The sequence below is a fragment of the Cetorhinus maximus genome, chromosome 14 (assembly GCF_964194155.1).
Source record: "Cetorhinus maximus chromosome 14, sCetMax3.hap1.1, whole genome shotgun sequence".
In the NCBI taxonomy this organism is placed as follows: Eukaryota; Metazoa; Chordata; class Chondrichthyes; order Lamniformes; family Cetorhinidae; genus Cetorhinus; species Cetorhinus maximus.
The window spans coordinates 91,575,523-91,601,854 of NC_135892.1; the positions used below are offsets into that span (position 1 = coordinate 91,575,523).

At 42.8% G+C, this 26,332-nt stretch overlaps 1 protein-coding gene across 1 annotated transcript in view; it reads left to right on the top strand.

The window, feature by feature from the left end:
- The first annotated feature begins 318 nt into the window (after positions 1-318).
- The window catches only part of LOC144689827 (calpain-2 catalytic subunit-like), an 82,706-nt gene continuing 56,692 nt past the window's right edge, over positions 319-26,332 (top strand). The window contains exons 1-3 of the mRNA XM_078557234.1: positions 319-678; positions 2,485-2,554; positions 25,625-25,743. Coding sequence (XP_078413360.1) covers positions 442-678; positions 2,485-2,554; positions 25,625-25,743 — 426 coding nt within the window. The 5' untranslated portion in view covers positions 319-441. The remainder of the gene's footprint in view (positions 679-2,484; positions 2,555-25,624; positions 25,744-26,332) is intronic.

Below are 26,332 nucleotides of genomic sequence, written 5' to 3' on the forward strand. Positions count from 1 at the left end.
ATAGCACCCTAGCCTTTGAATCAGAGGGTTGTGGGTTCATGTCCCACTCCTGGAAACCAAGAACTGTGATTGTACTCGAAAGAGTTGCAATCTGTGACTGTTGATAACTCGAAAGAGTTTCATCCAGGAATGACGTTGTCACCCTGCAAGGCTCAACCTAGGATCCCGGCCCAGCAGGTGTTTGGTTTTGACTTTGGCAATGGGCGGTGGGAAGATTACGAAAGTCCAAAGTGGGGGGGGTGGGGGCAGGAATTCATCTACCCACACCTTGTAAAGCAGGCGTTGCCGCAGATGCAGCCGCACCTAGCTCTGACTGGACTGTGTGCAAAAAAAAACCTTTCGGTGCGATCCCATCCAGGCAAGGGACGAATCTAGTGCTGCTTTTCCATTGGCTCCGAATTTTCCAATTGAAGAGCGTGAACCCGTCGACAGGCCGTCATTATGGCAGGTATGGCAGCTCGTATCAAGAAGCTGAGGGAGCAAGCGGCGGGCATCGGCTCCTATGGGCAGCCCGTGAAATTCCTCAATCAGGATTACGAAGCACTCCGGCAACAGTGCTTGGAAACTGGGAGCCTCTTCTGTGACGAGAGCTTCCTTGCCTGCCCTTCGTCCTTGGGCTTCAATGAACTGGGACCAGCTTCATACAAAACCAGAGACGTCGAGTGGAAACGCCCAAAGGTATTAAACTTTCTTCCCCCCCCCCCCCAAAAAAAAATGTTTAATGGTTGATTAATTTATTACCTCATTCATTTGAACTCGATCCTTCTACTGAATAGCAGCTGGCGTTTAAACATCGCAGCCAAGAAACCTGTGTCTTGAGGTGGATGAGAGTGATGTAAAATTCCTCTTCGGTAAAACACCGGGACAATGCCATGTCCCTCAGACTGACAGCCCGCAACTGGAACCGCTCTCGGGCTGTTAGCAGCAAAATAAACACGGGATTCTAGGCTCTGAGAAATGTCCAGTGTGGAGGGCTAATAATAAAAGTACCTGTCGGCATTTGTTCTCAGTTGAGTGAAGTGTATAAACTAGTGGTAATTTTCCGAGGTTCGGTTTTTGGTGGCACACTTGGCCGAACAGCGATCCGGTGTTACAGCCCCAAGGCTGAAGCGCGCTGCACCCCATAGTGGGGCCTTTCCTTCCCTTCCCCTGGTAAGTGTTTGGGGTGGGTGGGGAGGGGGGTGTTGCAGCTGCTCCCGGAAAGCCTCGACCAAAGGGAACCTGAGAGTCACGACAGTTGGTTGTTTGTAGTACAAAGCTGTTGTGTGTTGGTACCGTGCCAATCACGCTAGTATCTCAGTAATAGTTAAGATTTCATGACATTGTCATGTCCTTGTACACGACTCAAAAGAAGTTAACGTGCAGGGACAGCAAGTAATTAGGAAGGCGAATGGTATGTTGGCCTTTATTGCAAGGGGGATGGAGAATACAAGTAAGGAAGTATTATTGGTACAACTGTACAGGGCATTGGTGAGACCACATCTAGATTACTAGTACAGTTTTGGTCTCCTTACTTGAGGGATATACTTGCATTGGAAGCAGTTCAGAGAAAGTTCGCTAGGCTGATTCCTCAGATGAATGGGGTTGTTTAATGAAGAAATGTTGAGCAGGTTGGACCTATACTCATTGGAGCTTAGAAGAATGAGAGGTGATCTTATTGAAATTTATAAGATTCAGTATGCAGACAATACAGACCCTTCCCTACAGCACAGCAATAATTGGGGCTACAATGGACTTGTCCTTGCTGCTTATTACACTTCCCCAACTTGTGGGCTCGATTTGTTTGTATGGAGGTAAAGTTGTAGTTTTGAATTTCATTGAAGTTTGCTAGGCAGGAGCAAAGAATCAAACTGCCATTCTTTCAGTCTTTTCCTTTGTTAGCCCAAGAATAAAAGTTGAGAAAATAACAAAATAATGCATAACATAGCTGTGAGAGCTGTGTGGCTGGTGGAGTGTGTAGTATTTCACAGTCAAGCTTTTGCGCACATTGTGCATTCTGTAACTGTGCAGTTCAGTTTATACTTATTTATAAAGGTCAGGAGCTCATAAGCCCTATAGCGGTCCAGAATCTAAATTGAGCCTTATCTGATGGGATGTCAGTCTGCAGACTGTAAGCTTCTACATGTGAAATCAGTTTAGGTCCTTTCAAAACCGTTCCCGATGGCTATTGGCCCACAACACACAACTTGCCATAATTTGGCACTGAATTATCAGTTTCTTTGGAAGAAACCATAGATAGCTGATGTAGGAAATTGATTATTTTCCCATTGTTAATGAAGAGAATGCTTGTGTGTTTTGAATCCTTAAGCTTTTGGCCCATCAGATAGATAACTATGCAAAATAGAAAATTGTTCAACAGTGTTCCTTTCTCTTCGTAACATTGTATAATTAGCAAACTCTCTTTTCATTCTTTCATCTTGTTTTGCCTCAAGAAATTAAAATTAAGTCCTTTCTCCATTAGTCTATATATTTTCATTATTTCAGGATCTGTGCGGGGACCCCAAGTTTATTATTGGAGAAGCTTCACGCACGGACATCTGCCAGGGGGCACTGGGTAAGTGGCAAGAAACTTTTGAAAATGACTCTTTTTAGTTCCTTAGACACAAAAATTGGTCATTTGGCTCAACTGCTCTGTGTCAGTGTTTATATTCTCAGGAGCCTCCTCTCACCCTACTTCATCTAATCCCATCAACATATCCTAATACTTCTTTCTCCCCCGTGTGTTTATATGGATTCCCATTAGAAGCGTCTATGCTATTCACCTTAACTCATATATGGTAGTGTGTTCCACATTCTTACCATTCTTTGGGTAAAGAAGTTTTTCCTGAATTCCTTTTGGGATTGTGGTGTCTCCTGATACATGAGAGATTGCAAGGTGGCCATCTTTTTTCCATTTAGGGTATGGACATGAATGGAGCAGGGCCTGAAGTGGAAATATGTCTTTGGTCTGATGCTATCTTTTCTAAGGATGGAGATGCATTGAAAAAGTTAATTAATAATGCTGCCACATTGTAAGTGGAAAAACAACTTGCTTTGTGCTTTTAAATTGACTTTTTATTTGTGCTTTAGATTTGGAAATTTCTAACAAGCCTAGAGATATAGACTGCAACACAGCAGCCAGTTTTGTGTAGTTGTACTGCACTTATGCAATACCTTTATAATTTAGAAATGTTGCACGCGGTTCTGGCAGTAATGCAGTTTAATGTGGGATGTTGAGTCCTTCCTGCCTGCTGTCTATGCTTGGACTTGGCTCTCCAATGTGATCAGGTGCTAAAATGAATAAACTGGTTTTGCAGAAGAATTAAAATGTGAGCCTGTCATACCTAGAAAAACAGCCTCTAGACTGATCTTTGAGTTAGTCATCCAATTGTGAACCAAACATGCCTGCAGACACAATATGCTTAAAAAGCCCTTTCTTCTGCTTTCTGAAGAGCAGGTTTTAAAGTTTAAGCATTTCAATTGTTTTTCATCATTGCTGCCATATCCTCCCTCCTGTGTGATTTTTGGATTTGGCAAAAAGAAGGGTGTCTGCAGCAAAGAGTGGAGAATGTGACAGAAATAGAAAAGGTACCCCTTCATTTTACAAATCTATTTGTGCAGTTTAAATCAGAAATGCATTGGTTTGGCACCTTTTGGTGTACTTGACATATGGACCAAAAGGAAAAAGGATTGGGAGGAACTGTGCATAAAACTTGTGGACATGCATACATTATATATACCATAGGCACCGTTTTCCAATTCGTTCCCAATTTTAGCACCTCATTTGCAAATTTCACTCAATGAAACAAAATAAACAAGACTGATTTTGTTGACATAGCTTGCAAGTTGGCAGTGAACATTTTAATTCAAAGCCACGAATAGAGGAATGAGCCTTAAGCTTTTGCATTGGTGGGAATGATTACTTTGTGAAATTTAAAGTGGAGAAACTCAATGTTCTCCAAAAATAAAGGTTTCTAGTGAACATAGTATTTTATTATTTAATCACTAACCTTCTTGAGTTTATATTTATTCTCACTTCTCCACGTGCAAAACAAAGAAACTTAAGATAAAAACAAAAAGCTAAAAGCTACTGCGGATGCTGGAAATCCAAACTTAAGACTCTGTTTACGGTAGTTGTTTCTTTTGTCAGTGGTATCATTCTTTTCAAATGTGATGATTTTGCCACTGAGGAAAGAATGCTTTCATTTTGAAGTGTTTGTTTTCCTCCCAAAAGACCCTGTTTTGCTCAAGTTTAAAAGACTTCCATGAGCTGAGTTGTTTATACATTTTGGAAAAATGGAATTGAAGTCTTCCAGGTTTTATAGTAAGAAATATCCTGCTGAGTGGCATGTTTGGATGATTAATTTCATAAGACCTGTTTATTACAACCTTCACAATCATTTGGGATGCCTAAAATTACTACATGCGTTGTCAAATTTTAACAAGGGAGTTTTGCAATTTGGAAATCCAGATTTTCTGGTGAGTGGCCTAGCCCGAGGGATAAGCATTACGAATACGGAACCTTTTACTCCAATTGTTTCATTGTACAGAACCCACCTTTTTCAGCCAAAGGTTGCAAGTTATGCTTATTTTTAACCACTACATGACAAATGTAACTTTGCTTTATCAATATCACACATTTGAAAAATTAATGTGGAGATAACTGGATGAAGGGCCATGTGGATATTACCGAATTACACCAAGAAGAAAAGAATAAATGGAAAATGTTTGAGCAGGATCAGTCAGGAGCGATTAAACAGGTTAACATTTTGGATGTGAACCATTTTTCAAGGCTCAGTTGTCTGGCATTAACATAGGGGTTGTCTTATGGGAGTTCTGGCGAAAATTGCCCATTTATACCATTTGTCCAAGATTTCTGCTGATGTTTATGCAGGAGATCAGGAGAACCCTATAGAAATTTCCTTCTCTGGGCTTCGTAGAAGGATCTTCACTCAAAGTTTTAACATGCCTAATTCTCTCCACAGATACTGACTGACCAGCTGTATGTTTTTAGCATTTCCTGTTTTTATTTAAGAATCTTACAGCAGCTGCAGTAGTATTTTGCTTTTAAGGAGAAGTGATGTGTTTAGATGGTTAGGTAACACTGTGCTTGAGTTTGGGGGAAAAAACTTGTGACCTTTAGGAAAGGAAGACATGGGCGAGGGGGATAAGAATTTGCCTAGTTTTGAGATGTTGGGAAAGAATGGGTTAGAGTAGGAATTATCCATTATCCTGCCTTGAATCGTTCAGTTAAACATTTTTTTGCTTGGTGGCCGACATGCCCTTGACATTAAGTTGTAAGATTTGGAGAGCATGCCCAATTGCCATAAAGCCAGAGGGTTGCTCAATCTTGAGACTGGGGGTGCTGAGGTTCTGCAAGGGGGCTCTTTCGGAGTCCTTTCATTTTCTCTTGGAATTCACTCTGTTGGTAGTATCATTAGCTTCCCCAGGGGTGCCTGGGTACTGATGGAGGGCACGATGTGAACACTGGTCCATTAGGAACACCAAAGCCAGGCAATAAGCTCCACACCCTCCTCATCAATTCCAGTCCCATCTACTGCCCCTGTCTCAGGCTAAACCAAATTGTCTGCAACTTTGACATCCTATTTATCTCTCAAGATAAGCTTCAGGTTCCATAATCTTTCTATTGGAAAGGCTGCCTACTTCCATCTTTGTGAATCAGCTGACTTACCCCATTTCCTGCATTCATCCCTTTATGACTTCCAGATTTGACTGTTCCAGTGATATCCTGGCTGGCCCTCTATTCTCCATCCTACATCCTCCATAAACTTCAGCCCACCTAAAACTCTGCTGTTCAGAGTTCAACTGCCTGTTCGGTAACATAATTATTCTGTGCCCTTCAGCCTTTTTTTCAAGGGCTTGTCTGGTAATTTTAGTTCGAATTAGATTAGTTCCAGAGAGCTTGATTTAATGGTATAGATTTTCAACTTCAAGATGGGAATCATGAGTAAGGTCACTTCCTGACCTTGCAATCCCACTTCATACCTGGCTTTGCCTGCCCATGCTATTTTCATTATGGGGTTGTGGGGGCAGACTGGAGTTGGGGCTGCTGCCTCCAGAGGCAAACCCGAGGTGGAGAGTGAGGTGGGTGGATGCCAAAGCAGACAGGTCAAAAGGCTTGCCTTGGTTCTCTGGGACATGGGCCTAGTTCGGTAGATGAGTAAGAGGCCCCCTAACCCTCAAACAGCCATGCCTTTTCCATATCCTAGTGCCTCTCCCCCCTCCCCCACCGCCATGCCCACTCATGCAGTATCCACTGATGTCAATCAAACAGTTCTGCCATCTGCTCAAGCTTAAAAGCAAGGGAACAGATGTTTGAGCTGGTTAATCAATAAAAAGATTGAATCACGGGGCCATTCACACAGTCAAATCTGAATACCCCTATTGTTCAATGCACAAGCACTTTATCCATTGGATAATGTACTCTAATGCATCTGAGCACTTTTCCAATTTCAATTTAATAGCCACTTGCCCATCATCAATCACTGCAATATTACACCATTACAGTATGACATGAGAAGTTGTCAACACCTTTTGAACTTGCCTATCAAAAGGTTCCAATTCCAAATTAGAAATGCCCTGTGGTTCAAGACTTGTCTGAAGTTCCGTGAACCACACTGTCTTCAGAAGCTGGCCTGACGCCATCAAAATTGTGAGTAATCTAAAATACCCATCCCTGCAATGGAGCTGGAAGGTTGGGAGTGCTGCATGTGCTACCTGCACACTTAATCCATGATGGGAATGGGGCCAGGAATCCCAGAATTGGTTTCCAGCTGCCTCTGCTCCAGCATGGACGGAGGCATGAAAATTCGGCCCTGTGCATCTCAAATAATTCAGTAGAGGTAATAGAGAACGATTAAAGCATTTATTTGGAAATTTAACCCTGTTGAGGCAAAGGGATGGGGGTGGTGGTGTACAATGACATACGCTGCAATGTGAATCATGTGTGGTACTGCCAATTGATATTTGTATCCAAATTAAATAAAACTGAGTTGTTATTCTGCATAAATTTGATGGAGAAGGGTTTTAGGAGCTGCTGTTGTAGGAATTGAATCGAAGACTTTGAGGGATATGGAATGAAGGCAGTAAATGGAGTTAAGTTGCAGAGCAGCCATGATTTCATTGAATGGCCAAACAGGTTTAAAGGACTAAATAGCCTCTTCCTGTTTCTATATTACCCTGGCTGAGTGTTTACAATTTTATTTCTTTTTCTTCACTTTATGAGGTCATCATCAGTAGTGCCTCAATGGAAGCTGCCTAGTTAAGGCCAATAGTTAGTATTGAATTAGTTAATGGTGATTGCTGGTCAAACACATCTTCAACCCCGATTTGCAAACTTTCCACTGCCATGTCACTGGAGTAATGCTGTGATGGACACACTGAGGTGGCCTTCTGAATAAAATTTGTTCACAATGAGAGTTCTGAAGCACCACACCCAGTAGCAATGTCAAATGCTAATTGTATAGATATCTGCCTTCATAACACTTTTTATTTTGATAGGGGAGATGGTGGTATACTGGTAATGTGACTGGACTATAGTGATTTAGAGGCCCATGCTAATGCTCTGGGGACACTAGTTCAAATCCCACCATGCCAGCAGGTGGAATTTAAATTCAACTAATAAATCTGGATTATAACCCTAGTGTCAATGTTGGTGACCATGAAGCTATCATTGTTCTAAAAACCCATCTGATTCACTAATGTCCTTTTAAGGAAGTAAATCTGCCATCCTTTCTCAGTCTGGCCTACATGTGACTCCAGATCCACAGTAATGTAGTTGACCCAACTGCCCTCTGGCCTAGCAAGCTACTCGAGTTCAATTAGGAATGGGCAAGAAATGCTGTCCTTCCACGTCCTATGGAAGAATTAAAAAAAGGTTAACGTGACAACAGCAGAAAAAAAATTCCACATAATAAGCAAAGATCTTTGTACATTTTAGTTTTGCTTAAATGTGGTTTTTGGCTGTTACAGCTATGTGAGAAGTGGTAGAATGTCTCCCCTCTCGTTCTGCTTCTTGATTGACCACAATAAATTTTAAAAGAATTTGCTCGTCAATTTAGTGAATATTTAACTGCTTAAGCGCTGTGATTGTAAAAGACAGGTTTTTTTTGTAAGCTTTAAAAGAAAAAATAATTTTTATTGTGTTATGAAATAGAGACAGTTTAAGTTATATTTGTATTTGTGGATGTTAGGAATGAGTTTTAGCTTTAAAGTTTAAGTTTGATTTGTATTCCTGTCTTTGTGTAAAGAAAAGGCCAAGTTGAGTTTTAGTTTCACTTTAAAAGGTGCCTGCATTTCTAATGAGTTTAACGAATGCTAAAGAGAAGTTAAGCAAACAAGAGTAGAAAAAAACTGTGCTGTTGCCTAGCAGCAGGGATCCAGAGACGCAGGCCCCACATGCGCACACGCACACACATTCATACGCACACAAAACAGTTTTGAGTTCAGGTTGAAGACAGCTGCCAGGTAGAGGCAACCTAGAAAGGACAGATAGCCAGTCCCAAGCTTAAGAAGAAAGTCCCCAAATCCAGGGGACTGGAACAGGCGAAAGTCCCAATAAGACATTCTAGTCAAAGGAAGGACAAGAACTGGGAAAAGGTCCTGTTAAATGAAGTTAAGAGTGAGGAGCAGAGAAAGGCTTAAAGGAAGCAGATTTAACGCGAGAGGCCAGAAGGCCCAAAGAGATGGCTGAAGGTCTGTAATTCTTTGCTTTAAGTATGTGAGGCAGTGGTGTATTGTTGAGGGCTAAGTCGGTGAGAGAGCGTGGAAGAAAGCTTGAGTGCATGTGGTGCATGAGGAATATTGGAAGGAGAGTTAGGAACCCTGGACGTGAACCCTTGCGGAAGGCATCTGAGAGAAAACATCGCTTTGGGCGAAGATTCCAAAGCAAGTTCTTGAAGAGTGAAGATTAGAAGCCCTCGTGTGAAAGACTGAGTTCAGTGAGACCGGTTGGCTTACGGTATAACAAGCATCTGGGAGGAGTTGAGGAGAGGTTCATAGCATCTGTGTGGGATGGCATCTGTCGCTTGGTTTCAGAGTGTGGTGTGCCTGACCACAGGTCGCCTATTGGAACATGAGCTGTGTACTTACTGTGGACATGAGAGTATAAGATAGCTTTTGTAACTTGTGTTATCCTTACAAATCTGTATATATATCTGTAAAAGGTATAGCTGTAGGTGAAGGAATATCGTAATATAGATCATCTATTCTTGTTTAATAAATATTTTATTCTTTTGTTAAAAATTCATCAGCTAACTCCTGTGACTCTGTTCAGTAGCTACTCTCCACATATCTAAACAAACAAAATAAAAGTTAGGATCTATCAAGCTGGGTTCCACTCTGAGATCAGGCTTGTCTAGTGGTAACCTCAGCTGGGATCAAAACAATTGTTGTTAACACCCATTAGATGATAAAATCATAAAACTGTTCCAAATCTCTCTCGCACACAGACACATGCACCATATGCTAGGGGGACCACAAGTTCTGTTCTCATTGTTACAAATCTGACTCTGATCCTATAAAAGCAGTTTCTTTTTTTAACATACACAGGGTTCGCTTACGACCATATGACCTCCATTCACAAACTAACCAGTTACCAAATATGGTCACCATAAACTGGAACGCACATTCCAGGTCCATTGTTTACAGTGATTGGATTAAATGGTTGGTGGAGTCCTCTTCTCAGCCAGGGACCACTGTCCAAAGTGATTGAGTTTAACGGCTCTGTCTCCACCCACGTGAATAAACAGATTAATCAGTATTTTCGCTTAGTCGGGATGACTTGGGAGCCTTTTAAAAGTACAGGTCCTGATTCCGGGATTCCCGGCCCTATTACTGGGGTTTCCGATCTTTGGAAGTACATTTTTAAAGCTGCAGGCTGGTTCCTGGCTGGCTCTATGGTGAGAATAGGCATGTCCTAGTCCTCTGCAATTTTCATGGAGCTGGGCTAGCTTGTGCAGCTGTCATTTGAGAAATACAATTTGTACCTCCTGGATGTTTTCTGTAGTTAAGGTGACACCAGGTAGGACAAAGCAGCCCACTTGACTGGCACCCCATCCACAAACATTCACTCCCTTCACCACCGACGCACAGTAGCAGCAGTGTGTACCATCCACAAGATGCACTGCAGGAACTCACCAATGCTCCTTAGACAGCACCTTCCAAACCCATGACCACTACCATCTAGAAGGACAAGGGCAGTAGATACATGGCAACACCATCATCTGGAAGTTCCCCTCCAAACCATTCGCCATCCTGACTTGGAAATATATCACCGTTCCTTCACTGTCACTGGGTCAAAATCCTGGAACTCCCTCCCTAACAGCACTGTAGGTGTACCTACACCACATGGAATGCAGCAGTTCAAGAAGGCAGCTCACCACCACCTTCTCGAGGGCAATTAGGGATGGGCAATAAATGCTGGCCTAGCCAGAGACGCCCACATCTCTTGAATGAATTTTTAAAAAGTGAAACTTCCATGCCTGTGACATAAGGGGCCACTGGGGAGTTGGTTCAGATGACTGGGTGACAACATGTTTTATCTTTTGAGTTGCAGACTTTTATGTACTGTTTCCATTTTAAAAGAATTCCAAAGCTCCCACTTTAACTGGATTGTGCCATTTGCAAGCAAGATCTTCCATGGCTCCTTCATTTCTAGATAGCGCCTTCATTCCTGAGCAATCAGTCACATTTGATAGCTTTTACGAACACTAAATGTATTAATGTACAGGTGCATTGATAACACTAGCTGCCTGCGACATGAGAATAAAAAATAGACAGCGCCTCTCAAACATTAATTTGATGTTCAAAATGCCCCCAAATCGCTAGTAAACAATGTAAGCCCACATGTATGTGGGTTTACAAACTTTATTTCAGCCACAAATACAAGAGCAAAATACCATGGATGCTGGAAATTTGAAATGAAAACAATGCTGGAAATAGAGCAGGTCTGGCTGCCTCTGGGGGGAGAAAGGACCACTCGACCTGAAATATTAACTCTGTTTCTCTCTTCCCTGATCCAGCATTTAAGTCATGTTTTTGTAATGAAAAGTTAACTTCTGATTTTGTTATAGAGTACATAAGTGTACCAATAATCTATTATTTTTATTCATTCATGGGATGTGGCTTTATTACCATCCCTTGTTGCCCTAGTTTTGAGGGCATTTAAGAGTCAGCCACATTGCTGTGAGTCTGGAGTCACATGTAGGCCAGGCCAAACCAGATAAGGACAGCAGGTTTCCTTCCCTGAAGGGTATTAGCAAACCAGATGGGTTTTTACAACAATCGACAATGGTTTCATGGTCATCGTTAGACTTTCAATTCCAGATTTTTATTGAATTCAAATTCCACCATTTGCCGTGGTAAAATTTGAACCCGTGACCCCAGAGTATTACCCTGGGTCTCTGGATTACCAGTCCAGCGATAATACCACTATGCTATTGCCTCCCCCAGTGGCGAACTTTGTAATCTGTGCCTCCACTCTTTTTCTAGTGGTATGGTGACCCAAACGTTTCCACCTTTCTTAGTGTGTCCAAGTTTGGCTCTTTATCAAGATGCTACTGCATGCCTTAATATTAAAACCGTAGAGTGAAGATGACCCAGTGTTACTTTGGCATCTGAATGAGTTTTTCTGTGTGCAAAGTGGAACTTTATGTTGTGGCAAGACTTTTAAATTCTTTCACAGGACATGGGCATTGCTGGCTGGGCCAGCATTTTTATTGCCCATCCCTAATTGCCCTTGAGAAGGTGGTGATGAGCCGCCTTCTTGACTGCTGAAGTCCATTTGATGTAGGTACACGCACAGTACAGTTAGGGAGGTAGTTCTACGATTCTGACCAAGCACCAGTGAAGGATCGGCGATATAGTTCCAAATCCGAATGGTGTGGTTTGGAGGGGTTCTTGCAGGTGATGGTGTTCTCATGCATCTGCTGCCCTAGTCCTTCCATCTGGTAAAGGTTGTGGGTTTGGAAGGTGCTGTCGAAGGAGCCTTGGTAAGTTACTGCAGTGCATCTTGTAGATGGTAAACACTGCTGTCACTGTGCGTCAGTGGTGGTGGAGTGGATGATGAAGGTGGTGGGTGGGGTGCCAATCAAGCGGGCTGCTTTTTCTTGGATGGTGTCCAGCATCTTGTGCTGTTGGAACTGTGCTCATCCAGGCAGGTGGAGAGTATTGTATCACACTCCTGACTTGTGCCTTGTAGATGGTGGAGAAGCTTTGGGGAGTCAGGTGGTGAGTTGTTTGCTGCAGTATTCCCACCCTCAGACCTGCTCTTGTAGCCACAGTATTTATATGGTTAGTCCAGTTCAGTTTCTGGTCAGTGGTAACCCCCAGGATGTCAATCCTCAGAGGTTAAAATTTGGTCTGCCATGTGCTTCAGCAAGGAGGCCCATGAGGAATGCATCTCTCCTATATTTTGAAGCCAGTGCAAAAATGCCTCCTGATCCTCCCCATGTCCTTTCCCTCATCTTCCTCTTTTTGTCTGGATTGGGATTTTGATGCTTTTGGTGAACAGCTATTGCCAATAAGTTTAAATTGGCAGAAATAGATTTTGGTAGACAAAGCCAAGGCAAGCTTGTTCATCTTTGGCAGCTTGTGCTGCTTTTTTTTTTTTGTCAATGATTGTGCTGGGACTCATCACTTTTCTCTTTGCAGTAACAAATATAGCTGAAGTCAGATGTTAATGAAACTGCAACCTGACTCTAATTACACTGGATTACGTAGCCAAGTTAGGTAACCAAGGCAATTTAACAAGGTGTGACTAGCTGATTGTGCCAGAAATTGGATGAGGTTTCTCTCACTTGATGTGAGCTAGAGAGATCAGGACTTCCACATCCTATATGTAGACATAGTAGCAGTTGACCAGTTTTCGTTAACTAATTACGTGATAAGGCAGAATGAGCAACTGCAACTAACCTGAGCCGAAAAGGCAGAAGATTTGGGTTATGTGTTTCAAATTGAATCTTTCCCAATGGTGGAATTTTAATTGTGCGGAACTTTGAGAAATTCTCACCTGCTGAACAAAGAAGGCAGTTCTCAGATTTCACAGGGTAAACTGGATGAGAACCAGGCACACCCTGAAAAATAATGGACTCTTCCTGTCCGTTTTAAATATTTGGCTAAAATTTCCAAGATTCAGTGCTGCTGGCAGGAACTTGCATACATCAAGCAGCGTATCAGCAAATTGCAAATGTTCTATCCATTTGAAATTAATGAATTGAAAATCACTAGCACTGTGCCAATAACTTCCCAATGAGCTGCACCATGTGTGTGGTAATGCGAGGCTTGAAGAAATTCTGTCCTGTAAACCTGGTGATGAATGCATGCGATTCAATATCCATGCTACAAAGTATCCCAGATGAAGAAGGCCATTTGGCTCTTTTTTTAATTCCGTCATTAGGAACAATTTTAGCAAAAACACAATACTGAAGATGTTGGAAGTGAAATAACGACAAAAACACTGGAAAAACTCAACAGGTTGGGTGGCATCTGTGGAGAGAAACGGAGTTAACATTTCAGGTCAATCACCTTTCACCTGTTTCTCTGCACAGATGCTGCCTGACCTGAGTTTTTCCCCCCTCCTTTCAATTCACTCCCTATTTTCAATAATCTACAGAAGATCTTTCCCTTTGTGCTTTTGCTCCCACCAAACGTTCTCCTTTTCTTTCACACCCATCCACTTAATTTACATAGATTATTACAATACAGGAACAGGTATAAATCCACAGAAATGCCTATTAAATATTGATGTCTAATCAACATGCTCTAAGGTTCACATGTCCATTCTTCAACCATCCAATTTGGTCCATCAATTCTGTGTTGGTGCTTTATTTTTCTACACAGGAGCCATTCAGTCCTACCTTTTCTGGCTTTTATTTACTTGAGTTGCCAACTTTAATGATCCATGTATCTGTACAATCAGATTTCTTTCCTCCTCCATTTCATTTAACATATCATTTAAGATGTATTTCTTTTCCCTGATCTGACTTCCCAGATGTGTTGCTTCTATATATCTATACTTCCATACAACTGCATCTGCTGCCTACCTGCCCATTCTGCTGGCCTGTATATATCCTTGGATGGTCCTTCCTCATCACAATTTGGCATACTCTCCAAACTGTCATTTCAGTGAATTTTATTATTGTTTCCTTTATTCCTAAATCCATGTCCATGTGTTTTCCATTATTCACTTTCCTGCAAAGTTCTGCAAGTCATCACTTTGCATGTAATGAGTTCTCTGGAAATTTGAGCTCTATAGAAATGCAAATATTATTTAAGCAACTTCCCCATAGGGATGACTTGGGCAATGGCCTTAAAGGGACAGGTTAAATTGAAGAACATTTCAGCTAGACATTATCACTGTGCTCCAGACCCAAAGACTACCTAAAACCAGCGCTGCAGGAAATCAACCCTGTTTATTGTTTAAAAATAATGAGCACACGGTAAGAAAACGGGCTGTCTGGCCACAAACCACAAACATATATCATTTATGGTCAGGGGCTTAAAAGTTAAGGTGTGATGACTTATTGGACCTCTCGGTCCCTTACTTTATTGGGTAGTGCAAAGTTGTTTCACTTATTTATTCTTGGTGAAGAAGAGAGAACTTTATTTTTGCAGTACAGAAACAAGAAAACAAAATAAATGTGGGTGGTGTGTCCAAACAAATTTCCAATATGCAGAATGAAATGCAGGAAGAATTATGTGAACATGTCAGGACAGGTAAACAGCAGCCTTAAGATGTTTGTTATAAATATCTGATCCATGAGTTGAGATTGTTATTGGTAACAAGACTGTAAGTGGGAAGCTCTTCACACACCTGCACTTGTTCTAATGAATTAAGATTGCAATAATTTTCAAGTAACTTGAAAAGAATTTCCATTAAACTGAATACATAATTTGGTATAGCAGGACCAAAGTCTGAAGCGATGTGTATGTACTTCAACTGGCGTATCATCCTTGGTGACATTCCAGTGCACTTCTGGCTGGTCTTCCATTGTTCATTCTCCACAAACTTGTGCTCATCTAAAACTCTGTTAACTATTTTCTAACTTGCATCAAGTTTGGTTCACCCCTCACCCTGTGTTGCTGACCTATGTTAGCTCCCAGTTGAGCAGTATCTGAATTTTAAAATTCTCATCCTTGTTTTCTCATTCCACCATAGCCTCACACCTCCTACAACCCTCCATGATATCTGCACTCCTCTTTCTAGCCTGTTGCACATTCCTAATTTGAACCACTACACCATTGGCCATGCTTTCAACTGCCAAGGCCCTTGGCTCTGAAATTCCCTCCCTAAACCTCTCAACCTCTTAGGACACTGCTCAAAATGTCCTGCCTGCCAAAAGCTCTGGTCAATCAGAGGCTGGCAGCTCTAATGCACAGCAGTGTCACCGAGGAGGCTGGTGCAACACCCACCCTAGGCCTAGTATTGTCACTGCATCCCAGGCAACAGGTAAATGATGGCAGGAGGGGGTTGTGGGGTGAGGTTCATGAGTGGTGGTGGGGGTCAGCAGCAAGGGCAGGGAGGTGGCTCTCAGTAGCCTCCTCCACACTTCCCAATACCAGGCCCCTCGATCAGGCATTGAGTGCCTTTTGAACGAGGGAAATCCCTGCCACCCATCCACCCACCGACCGCCACACTGGGTTGCTTGTTGTGCTTCCTGCATGGCCAGCCCCCCACCCTGCCCACAGCTGGGCTAATACCAGCAGGGGTGGGATGAAGCCTTAAGTGGGCATTAATTGTCCACTTGAGGACCTCAGTTGGCAGCAGGGCAGGAAGCTCTCCATTGGCCTTCAGGCCATGGACTTAATTGGGGTTAAGGTGGGAAGATGGCGGGGTCCCCAGCCATCAATCTCCCTCCTGATTAAATACTCGCCAGCCACCACACTTGCCATGGGGGAGGTCATTAAATTCCACCAACAGAGTGCACAGTTTGAGAGTCAACTGAATGCATTTTACATAATTTGGGTTGAATGTTTTTTGGAATAGATGTCCCAGAAGATGGTCACGTCACTCAGTAGGGTAGTAAAGGAGACTGGCTGACCTTCGGTAGACTGTGGGTAGGAAGCAACAAATGAGAGTAGAACAAGGATCGTCTGCAGAGCTGGATTTGTCTTAATAAATATGCCTGTTTAGATTACCAGTAATATGGTCAAAATCAGTGACACAGATGTGACTATGAGGACTTTAAGACGCTAAGGAGTAAATGATTACTCATGGAGAGAACATTAAAAGTAGGTACAATAGGCATGTGGTGATTGTGAGGGACACTATAGTTGAGGGCTGGGAGATACTTGCAGACATAATCCATTGTCCCAGGTGGTACTCTGGCACCTAGAAAGCAAAATACTGGACATCATGAAGTAACATACAGCTAGAAGCACAGAAAGGAGGGTTTCGGGTTCCTAGAGGACTCTGAACGCGTTGGTGGCCAGGGAAGGCTATACCAAAGAGATGGTCTAAGTAGGAGAGGCACCTGTGTACCTGTCGATGAGATAAATAGGGGAGTGGGGAAGGACTTAATTTAGGGTTGAGAAATTGAAGGGGGAGTAGCAATGTTAAAATAGACACAATTTCAGCAGTAGAAAGTTGAGATATCAGTAAGGATGATCAAGAAACAAAATTTAAGGGGCAGCAAGAAATGCAAGACTTGGTGGAAGTTGTCTATGCAGCTCCAGAGAGTAATGATGTAATGAGGTGTTAGTATAAATACAGACAATAGGGAAGGGTGTGACATAAGGAAAGGTGATTTATAATGGGAGGTTTTAATTATATTAAACTGGGAGAAGTAGAACAGCTCAAGTTGTAAATGTGACAGATTTTTAAATGCATTTTGTAGAACAATATTACCTAGAAATTACAATATAGAAACAGACCATTTGGTGTTTTAGAACAGAATAGGTAACAGACCATACTAGAATTGATGATGATTAACAAACCACAATTAGTTATTAGTCTGACAGTAAAGGAACATCTTGGGAGTAGTGACCAAAATATGTTTGAATTTGATATTAGGTTTGAGTTGGAGAAGAGAAAGCCACAAAGCAAGGTGCTAAATTTTTGTAAGGTGTCTATTTGTTTTTTTGAAGAGATTAGAAATAAACTGAGTGCAGAAAACTGGGTTTTCCTAAGTAAATCTACAGATAACCGGCAGGAAATATTCAAAGAATAAAAGAACCGTAAAGACTCTTAAGATGTCAAGGCATTGAGATTCAGCCTGGGAAGTAGTTCAAAGCAAACAATAATAAATTGGGTGTTTGTTTTACACTCCACCCATTTTTCTTTTCCCGACTTCCTGCTCTTCCTGGCTAAACTAAATTAACATTTAATTTTTGTTGACTGCCACGGGGCCAGGTGAAGTGAGTGCCAAACTGTACTGACTTTGGCAGAGTGAGATCCGGACAATTTTAACTCCTGGACGTCCCCACATGCCAGTGGGCAGCTGGCTGCCCAGACTTTCCACTGAACAAGAGCAGAATTTTGGACAACAGGAAGCTGTTGGCTGGCACCAAAGAAATGGTTGCCAGCAACAGGTTAAGTCATGGGGAGGGGGCTTTGGAAAGTTCTGTGGTTCGTCAAAAGGAAGCTTGACTTTTATTGAGGAGCCCAGTGGGCACCACCTACTACTGAGCCCACATGGAAAGCATGCAAAACATTATCTGTTTAGCCCTCTTCTATTCCTGGTGTATTTTCCTGCAATCTACACTTGGCGAGAGAGCCACAGTAGCTTCCTCACTTGTGCAACTTTTAAAATTGTATGTCATCAGACCCCAATCTGCATTGATAAAGAAGAAACCCATGGGTTTCAAGTGGGTGTCCTAGCTGCCTGCTCAGAAGAGCAGGTTAAAACAGAAGCCAATGGAATCTGTTCGGGATGTTTGCGGCTAAGTCATGTGGCCGATTTTTAAAGAGCCCGCCTTCTGCTGTATGGTTAAAATTTTCCCTTAAGTCATCTAATCTGTCTCCGGATGCTGCCTGATCTGTTAAGTATTTACAGAATTTCTGCTTTGGTTTTTAAGATTTCCAGCGTCTGCAGTTTATTTGCTTTTATTGATACTGCAGTAAATTGATTAACAGCAGCCATTTTAAAGGCAGCAAAGATGTCACGTAAGTTGGATGTCTTTCACCAGTGTTGCCTACGTAAGACCCTGGGCTTCACATAGAGAGACAACATCACCAATGAAGAAGTGCTACAGAGAACTGGTCAGAAACACCTGTGGGATATCGTGATAGAGACACAACTGAGACTGGCAGGACATGTATTTTGTCTCCCGGGCATACACCCGGCCAGAGTGGCAGTAGAATGGACAGCAGCAGATGGAAAAAGAAGATGGGCCCACCAAAGAAGACCTGGTGAAGTACGTTTAAGAGAACCTTCACGTGCGGGACACCACCTGGCCTGGAGCGAAAGAAATTGCAATGGACCGGGGCCAGTGGCGGAGTCTGCTGCCCATTGCCCCACACGGGACCAGAGGAACCAAGTCAAAGTCTGTTCACACCAGTCTTTTTTGTGAAGATCCTCATATTAAAGGTGTTCGCAGGGACCTCGATTTTTACACTTTGCCAAGGGCCACGGAAAGCCAAAAGGCAGTTCTGTTTACCAACGTGGAATAAGAACAAGAAACCGGTGAATGAATCTGATCTGAAAGAAGAAAAAAAGGTTGAGTTCTTGTGAAGAGTTTATGCCCAAAATGCTAACCTGCTTTCCTCTTTCATGTACTTGTCCTGCTGTGCATTTCCAGCATTTTCTGCTTTTATTTCAGATTTTTAGCATTTGTAGTTTTTCTTTACAACTTCACCCGACTCACTGCCTCGCTTTATCTAAACACAAAAATCAATTTAAGTAATTTGATCTGGGCAGGTCTATAGAATATAAATCATGAAGTAGGCAAATGACAAAGCAGGTTTGACCAGGTACAGACAAAAGAAAATGTGAATAGCCTGTTTATAAAGGCACATTACTTCATATGATGCATCTATTGTTAAGAGCTGATCCAAGGTTCGCCCAAGCAATATCCTTTGGTTCTGTCATTTCAATTCCCATTCAATAGAAGATATGATGGCCGGACTCATGTTGAGCTAGAAACCCAATGAAGCTCATTTTTCTAGGATTCAGGATTATTCGGGATGCACCATACTGTGGACAGGATGGACCAAAGGAATGAGAGAACAATTGCCGTGAAGTTTAGTTGACAAAATAGTCTTAAAGTTCATACATAAATTTAGATGAAAGTGAGATCTGTCCGGTAAAGTGGTAACCAGTTTGTATTCTAGGACAGCTTCTGGATAATCATGCAGAATCAATTTCCCTGATAATGAATTTGTCAGTGATTTTATGCATTCACAGTTACTACAGGATCTTTCCCATTTTTCTGCAGGACCACCTCCATTGTAGAGGAAGGTCCTGTAGGCCAGCCACGTGCTTTGCTCGTAGATGGCTATTGAGTATGTAGTATAGCAAGTGCGATCATGGCAGCTTTTACGTTTGCCACCAGTGGTACTTCGCTTCCAGGGGACAGAGCAGTTGCTTTCCCTGTGTGTTAGTGCTAGGTTCATCGTTATGTGTAGACCCACTACCACACATCAGGCTGCCATGTGAGTCTCCTGCTGAGGTTTGCACAGTTTAAAGCCTATGAAGGCTGGGAGTGAGGAAGATTTTGTAAAGATTAGGATGCAATGTGAAGGTGTGAATAAGGGGTTCTGGTGAAGAGAGATAATGACGACATAGGTACAAGTAAGTGTTCTTTGTAATGGACAAGGTAGGGAGTATAAACGCAGCTGAGTCACACAAAATATCGAGGTTACCTGCAGTCCAGCTGAGCCTGGCTGAGAGGTCAGGGAGAAGCATGAGTGCATTTTCTGGGAGCTAAAATGATGGAATTGGCCAAAATGTATAATTGTGGGAAATGTGGCTTATCTATAACTTTAGCGTTCAACTTTTTGTCTGAAAGATACTCGTGTGGTCTAGAGAAGGCATTAAAGAGCTGGAGCTGGATGTCATCAATATTCATGTGACAGCTGACCCAATGGGCAGCATATTATTGGGGGGGAGGAGGAGTGGAAGTAAAGTTGGGAGCAAGGTAAACCTGGGGTCTTGGATGGGGAGGGTTTGGGCAGTAGGGAGGGGGGTGTGAGGTTGCTGTGTTATGTAGAGCAGGTGGATAGGAAGAAAGAGGGGTACTATCTTCGGAGGATGCCCTCCAATGTGCAAGGGGCACCCCCAAAAAATAGTACCCCCTCCCTTTCCACACTTTTTTTAAAAACAGCCTGGTCACACCTGCTCGACTGTCCATGCCAACATTGTTATAGCATGGGCAGTGTATTATTGGGGTCAATCGGCTTGTTAACAAGCTTAATCGACCATTGATTATTTATGGCAGGCGGGCTGCTGACTCACCCACCTCCCTGTATTATGGGGACAAGTTCAGGGGTGGGCAGTAAGGTGGTGGGGTTGGCACTCATCCTATTTTAGATGCCCTCCTTCGAAAACACGGCAGGAGGGCCATGTAAAATCCAGTCCAATGTTCAAAATGATTTTACTGTAAGGCAGCACGTAGCTAAGGATATGTAGGAGGTCTCAAATGGGCTCTTTATTAACTCTGAAATTGACTATTTGGGAGGTTGAGGAAAAATCAATTGCCAAGTGCATTGCAACAAATTGGAGTGGAACTGTATAGGGGCAGTATCAATGAAGAGAGACAGTGGAGGCGGATAGTATCATTGATACGGTTGTGGGGATCAGACGAAGCTAGGTGTTGGCAAAGAGTGATGATGGTAAATTTGAAAGGGAAAGGGTCAACGGCACCCAAGAACTTAGATAGGGATGTGTAAGAGGTAACAGCTCAGATCTATAAACATTGGACCTCAATTGCATACCTGCATTAATTCTACCAGTTGGTTGAATGTGACCATGGGCTGAATTCTACGGTAAAGCAGGTGGGTGATCTGTAAATAAGAGCGCTGTGCCATCGGCTGCTGCCAACTGCTCTGGCCCCACCGTGATTTTACAGCGGGAGGTGGGGGAAGCATTGGGTGGGTTGCCTGCCTCTAGCCCAATTGAGGCCCTTAAGTGGACAATTAATGCCCAATTAAGGGCCTCTGATTTAATGGGCAGCAGGAGAGGCCTGTTGTCAATGTGCAGTCCAGCAGATTTAATCCTGCAGAGTGCTGGTTAGTTAAAGTTGTAGGGGGGGGTTCCTCTTGCTGGGCTCCCAGTGCCAATCTGAGGTTTCTCCCCATGGTTTTGCCCCTCCAAGTCCACCCTCTCCTCTCCCCTCCTCCACCCTGCAGAACATGAACCCACAGCCCTCACTGGAGCCTGTTAGTCTGGCCTCAGCGAGATCCCAGACATGCCTGAATGTCCAGGTCCATCGATGAGCGCCACCTCCTTGGCCAGCTTGCAGCACCAGCAGTGGCCAGTGTGCAAAACAGCCGGTTTCTGATTGGCTGGCAGCTCTGTTAGGTGGGTCTTCCTCATGGAGATGGATGGAAGTCCAGCCTCATTCTAATTGCCTGAAAATAGAAGTGGGGCAAGCTAGTTAAGCAGAGGTGGACTTGCCCCGACATTTATGCTAGGGCGCAGGGAGCCTTCCCTTAGTGTGTAATCCAGCTCCATTATTCAGACTTGAGAAGATCACCTATCTCTCTGTTATAGTTGGTACATTGCCCAACCAGATTAGGGTGAAAAATGATGGGTTGAGGATGTAAGTCAATGATCATTAAAAAGTGAAACGATTTTCAATGTATGCTTCGGCTTGAAGTCTCTACTGCACAATGGCCCTGCCAGAAATTAGGTGGTATCTCATGCTACCTTAGTAGCCAAGGCCACTGACATCCCAGCCCTCAACCTCCAAACATCCTCAGAGTTCCTGAAGTACCTCTTTACTGTACCATTATCTTCTTAAGCAGCCCTCTTCTGCCACATTGCTGAGGGAGCTGCATGGACTGTTACCAGTTTCGTCCTTTCGTGTACATTTATCCTGCATTCCCCTCTCAGTTCCTCCGCTTTCTGGTCCGGTTCCACTTCCATCATAAGGGATAAATATTGGACAGGACATAATGGTCCCCATTGGTAAGGGTGCAAAGAATTAGATTTTACTGGTCGTTTAATTCTCCACCCCACTCATACCTTGACCTCTCTGTGCTCGGCCTCCTATATTGTTCCAGTGAAGCTCAACATAATCTGAAGGAGCAGAACATCATCTTTTGATTAGGCAGTTTATAGCCTTCTGGACCCAACATTGAGTTCAATAATCAGAGTATCCTTTGCCGCTATTTTTTTCAGATGGCAACTACCTGGGTGGTGGTACTGCCAGGTCTGGTGAGGCTGGCAGCTCTCGGGGGTGGGTTTCCCATCCTACTGGGGACTTGATTGCATGGGAGGCCTGTCGCTGTCCAGGCAAGTGCCTGATTGCCGTGGTAATTGTGCTGGACCTCCTAGAGGGAACCCGGGTGGGTTGTCAATCACGTTAAATTCCGGACCCCTGTCAATCATGTTAAATTCCATCTGTTAATTCTTTCCCTCTCCACACCTGCTGCCTAGCCTGTGAAATATTTACATCATTTTCTGTTATTAATTTATATTGTATATAATAAGATGTCCTTGTCTGAAATTGCAGAAAGGCAATTTGCCGCCTTAGCTTCTTTTCCTGGTAGAAAATTTGAGATTTTTCTAACCTGCTGTGAGAACTGAAGTTACAAAGAAAGTTTAGCAAAATTTGAAGCCTGTGAATTCTGCCTCTACCCGACTTGTCAAGCCAACCGTGTAATTTATTCCTTTTCAACAGGTTTTAGGTCAGGTGAAATCCTTGTGTAAATCTTGGGGCATATTAACATGTATTTGCATAAATGAATCACTTTGGAGGGGAGGGGGGCACACCTTCTGTCAGCAACCACTCCTCCTGCAATTTAGAACAAATGTAACTCTGACTTGTGCCTCATATTCCACCTTAGATGTCATAAAAGCCCCATATTTACCCCAGAAAAGACTGCAGAATTTCTGGCCTTTAGGCCCTGAAGTTCCAAGAGGGCTTGCTCTTTTGATGCAAGTGTGGAGCGGAACCCCCATCTGCCTAAACTGGTAACAGCAGGAGCGCAGCCCAGGTTGGCTTGCTGGGGTTGTTTGTGCAGATGGGGTGGGGAAATTGTGCCAGCAAGGGCACTTCAATGGTACCTGCCCTGAGCTGCCATTTAGACTGCCAGAATGCCACAATTTCATTCTCATGGCAGAGGGGAAGCCTGTGAGGCTCTGAAAAAATGTCTCCTCTCTACTCTTCTGTTTTCAATTGGAGCATGCAGGCCTCTTGAAGAATTTAATTGGGTCCCTCCGAGATTAATTTTCTGTAGTAAAGGTTTGGGGGCCCTTAAATTGCCCCCAAAGTGAGTGAGTTCCGCTGATGACTTTAAAAGATGGTGTTCTAGCCCTGGAACTCTGTCAGATATGTCCCCTTGATGTTGGGAGTATTGGTAAGAGATGCCCATAACCCATTCGCCCTGCCTCCCCAACCAGAATTTAAAGGATTTGCAAGCAAGAGAGGAACCCTTGAAGTGCTGTGAACTACAAGGCTAAGGACTGACAGCTGGAAAGTGAGATTAGGCTTGATTGCTACTTGTCGTCTGGCGTGGACACAATGGGCCAAATGGCCTCCTCTCCTGCTGCAAATTGATATGATACAGTGAGTCTATGATCGTACAGCCAGATTATCATCCTAAATTCCTGGTCCTGTTATTCAACACCCTCTCTGGGATTGTTGTTTTTCTTTTCTCTCTTCTACCTTTTAAAGGATGAAGATACTGATTATCTGTTTGTTTATTTATTTATTTTAAATGCCTGAAATAGAAATCATCAAAGGTTCAGACTCTAATTAAAATGTATAACCACATAAACCTTCAGTGCAAAAGTATGTCTCAGTATTGATTTAGGATTTTTGTTAGTGTAGGTTTGGGCAATGGTGAGTTTCCAAAATAAGGGGAGACTTCATATATTTCTGTCAATAGACAATCTTTAACTCTGTTCCCTTCTTGAAGGATTTCCAGCTCAAAGGAAAGTGAAGTGGTTCACTGCCTTTTGGTTCAAGGGTTTTGTTTTGACTTCATGCCGTTTATATTGGATGCTATTTTGCTGTGCTCAATGTGACACTGGGTTTCATTTATTAAAGCAGCCACCTCTTTTCCCCCGCCACTCCCCATACTTCTTTCCATCTTTGATGGTAGAGTCTCAGCACTACTATCTGGAGTTTATTCTCAAACTACAGTAATCTCCCACCCCTCGCACCTCTGATCTCCTCGAAATACATTTTCTTTCAACTAGACTACTGGTCGTCTCTCCAAATGTTTCCATTTTGATATCCATTTGTCCTCTACAAAGCATATTTGGAACATTTACTCCATTAAAGCCAATACATATGTGTATACAGCAACAACTGTCAATTGAGACCCTCTTGCCTGTTGTGAAAAATTGAATGAGAATTGGGTATGGGGTGATTATTAAAACACCATTCACCTCCAGGATCTTGGTTTTAACACTACTTTCTCTCTTTATTTTCTTTCTTGCTTTGTCCCTTGATACCCTACTCTGTATGTGAGCCTTCAAAGAATATGTAATAAAATTAGTTGGAATGCCCAAGTCTGGCAGATGTCCTCCTGAGCTACCTTCCCACTGAAAAAGTGCTTATATCAGAATTTTTTACATTCACATTACTATATCCTGGCAATTACTTGGTCTGTACTGATTCCTGGGAAATGGAAAGAATGCAGTTATATGGTATCTTCCAAAGTATTTGACACTGGGTGGGGTGGGTAAATTGTATTCTTCCTTGGGGAAGTCCTGCACAAGGGAGCATGAGTAAGTGACGATTTACAGCTTTATAGCCTGACCTCCAAACCGCTCCCAGAACAAACGGCTCACATTGAGAGCACAAGATTGCGGAATAAGCCTTGGAATTAATTATTTTGAAATGTAATAGTTGCTTTGCTTACATAAGCAAATGAGGGAAAGATCACCAGACTGCTCTGACATGGTGCAGAAAAGCTGATCAAGGACTGCCATGCTGGCGCACACGTCTCTCTTAAGGCAAACAGTCTTTGTGTGCACAGAGGATATATTACATGCCATTTATACAGACAATAGTGAAACCCTCACGACCAAGTAACTAGATTGTTAACATAAAGGCAAAATACTGCGGATTCTGGAAATCTGAAACAAAAACAAAAAATGCTGGAAAACTCAGCAGGTCTGACAGCATCTGTGGTGAGAAAGACAGAGTCAACGTTTCGAGTCTATATGACTCTTCTTGATGTGAGGAAGTTGAATACTACAGCTTTCAGTTCAACTGGTTCAGGATAGATAGCTCTCTAAAGATAGGCAAAGAATGTTTCCTTCCTTGTTTTGAGCCATTAAGGGGGACAACCCGATTAATATATTTTTATTCTCTCTTTCCTGGACCCCCTCCATCACCCCTGGCCTAGATGTTTTGGTCACACCACTCCAATTTCTTCCAACTTTTCATATACACATATCTGAAACGTACAGAACTTTGAAATAAATAAACCTGACAGCTGGATGTAATTGCATTGATTGGGGAACATAAAAGTTAAATGACTCTGGTTACCTCTTGGTTTTCTTTATAGGTGACTGCTGGCTCTTGGCTGCCATTGCATCGCTGACCCTGAATAATGAGGTTCTGTCCAGGGTTGTCCCCAGTGGGCAAGACTTTGACTCTGATTATGCAGGAATCTTCCATTTCCAGGTAAGTCTCATCGCTGATACTTTTAGATTTTACTGTGAGGTGGAGGCACTGGGCAATAAAAGACCCCAACTCTGCTTCTAAACGAAGGAGTTAAAGGAGCTTTGCCAGAGCATATATTGGAATTTTGGGTGCAGATGGTGGGGGAAGTGAGAGTGTTAGAGAGAGTGAGTTGGAGATAAGAGGGAGGGGTAAGAGGGGAGACTGAGTGAGGGCAGTAAAGGCCAATTTGAGAGGAAGGAAAACTGGCATCTGGGGGCATATATCATCGGGAGTGCAAATAATGTAGAAGATAGAACACAGAAGCAGGCTTTTTAGCCATCCATTCTGTTACTGTTAATCCTCCAAATAAGCAGTAGTCCTAACATCTGTGCAGCTATTTCTGTCACCTTTTATTCCTTTTATATTTATGCCTTGCACTTTGGACCTCTTAATCATTGAGAAGGGTTTGTTTTTTAATCAATTGTGCTCTTTTGATGCTTTTAATAAGCGCTATTAATGCGGAGTGTTGCTGAATTCATCAGGAATCAGGAATTCATTAAAACTGTCTGAATTTAATTATAATTCAGATTGTTGGACTATTTTGGATGGC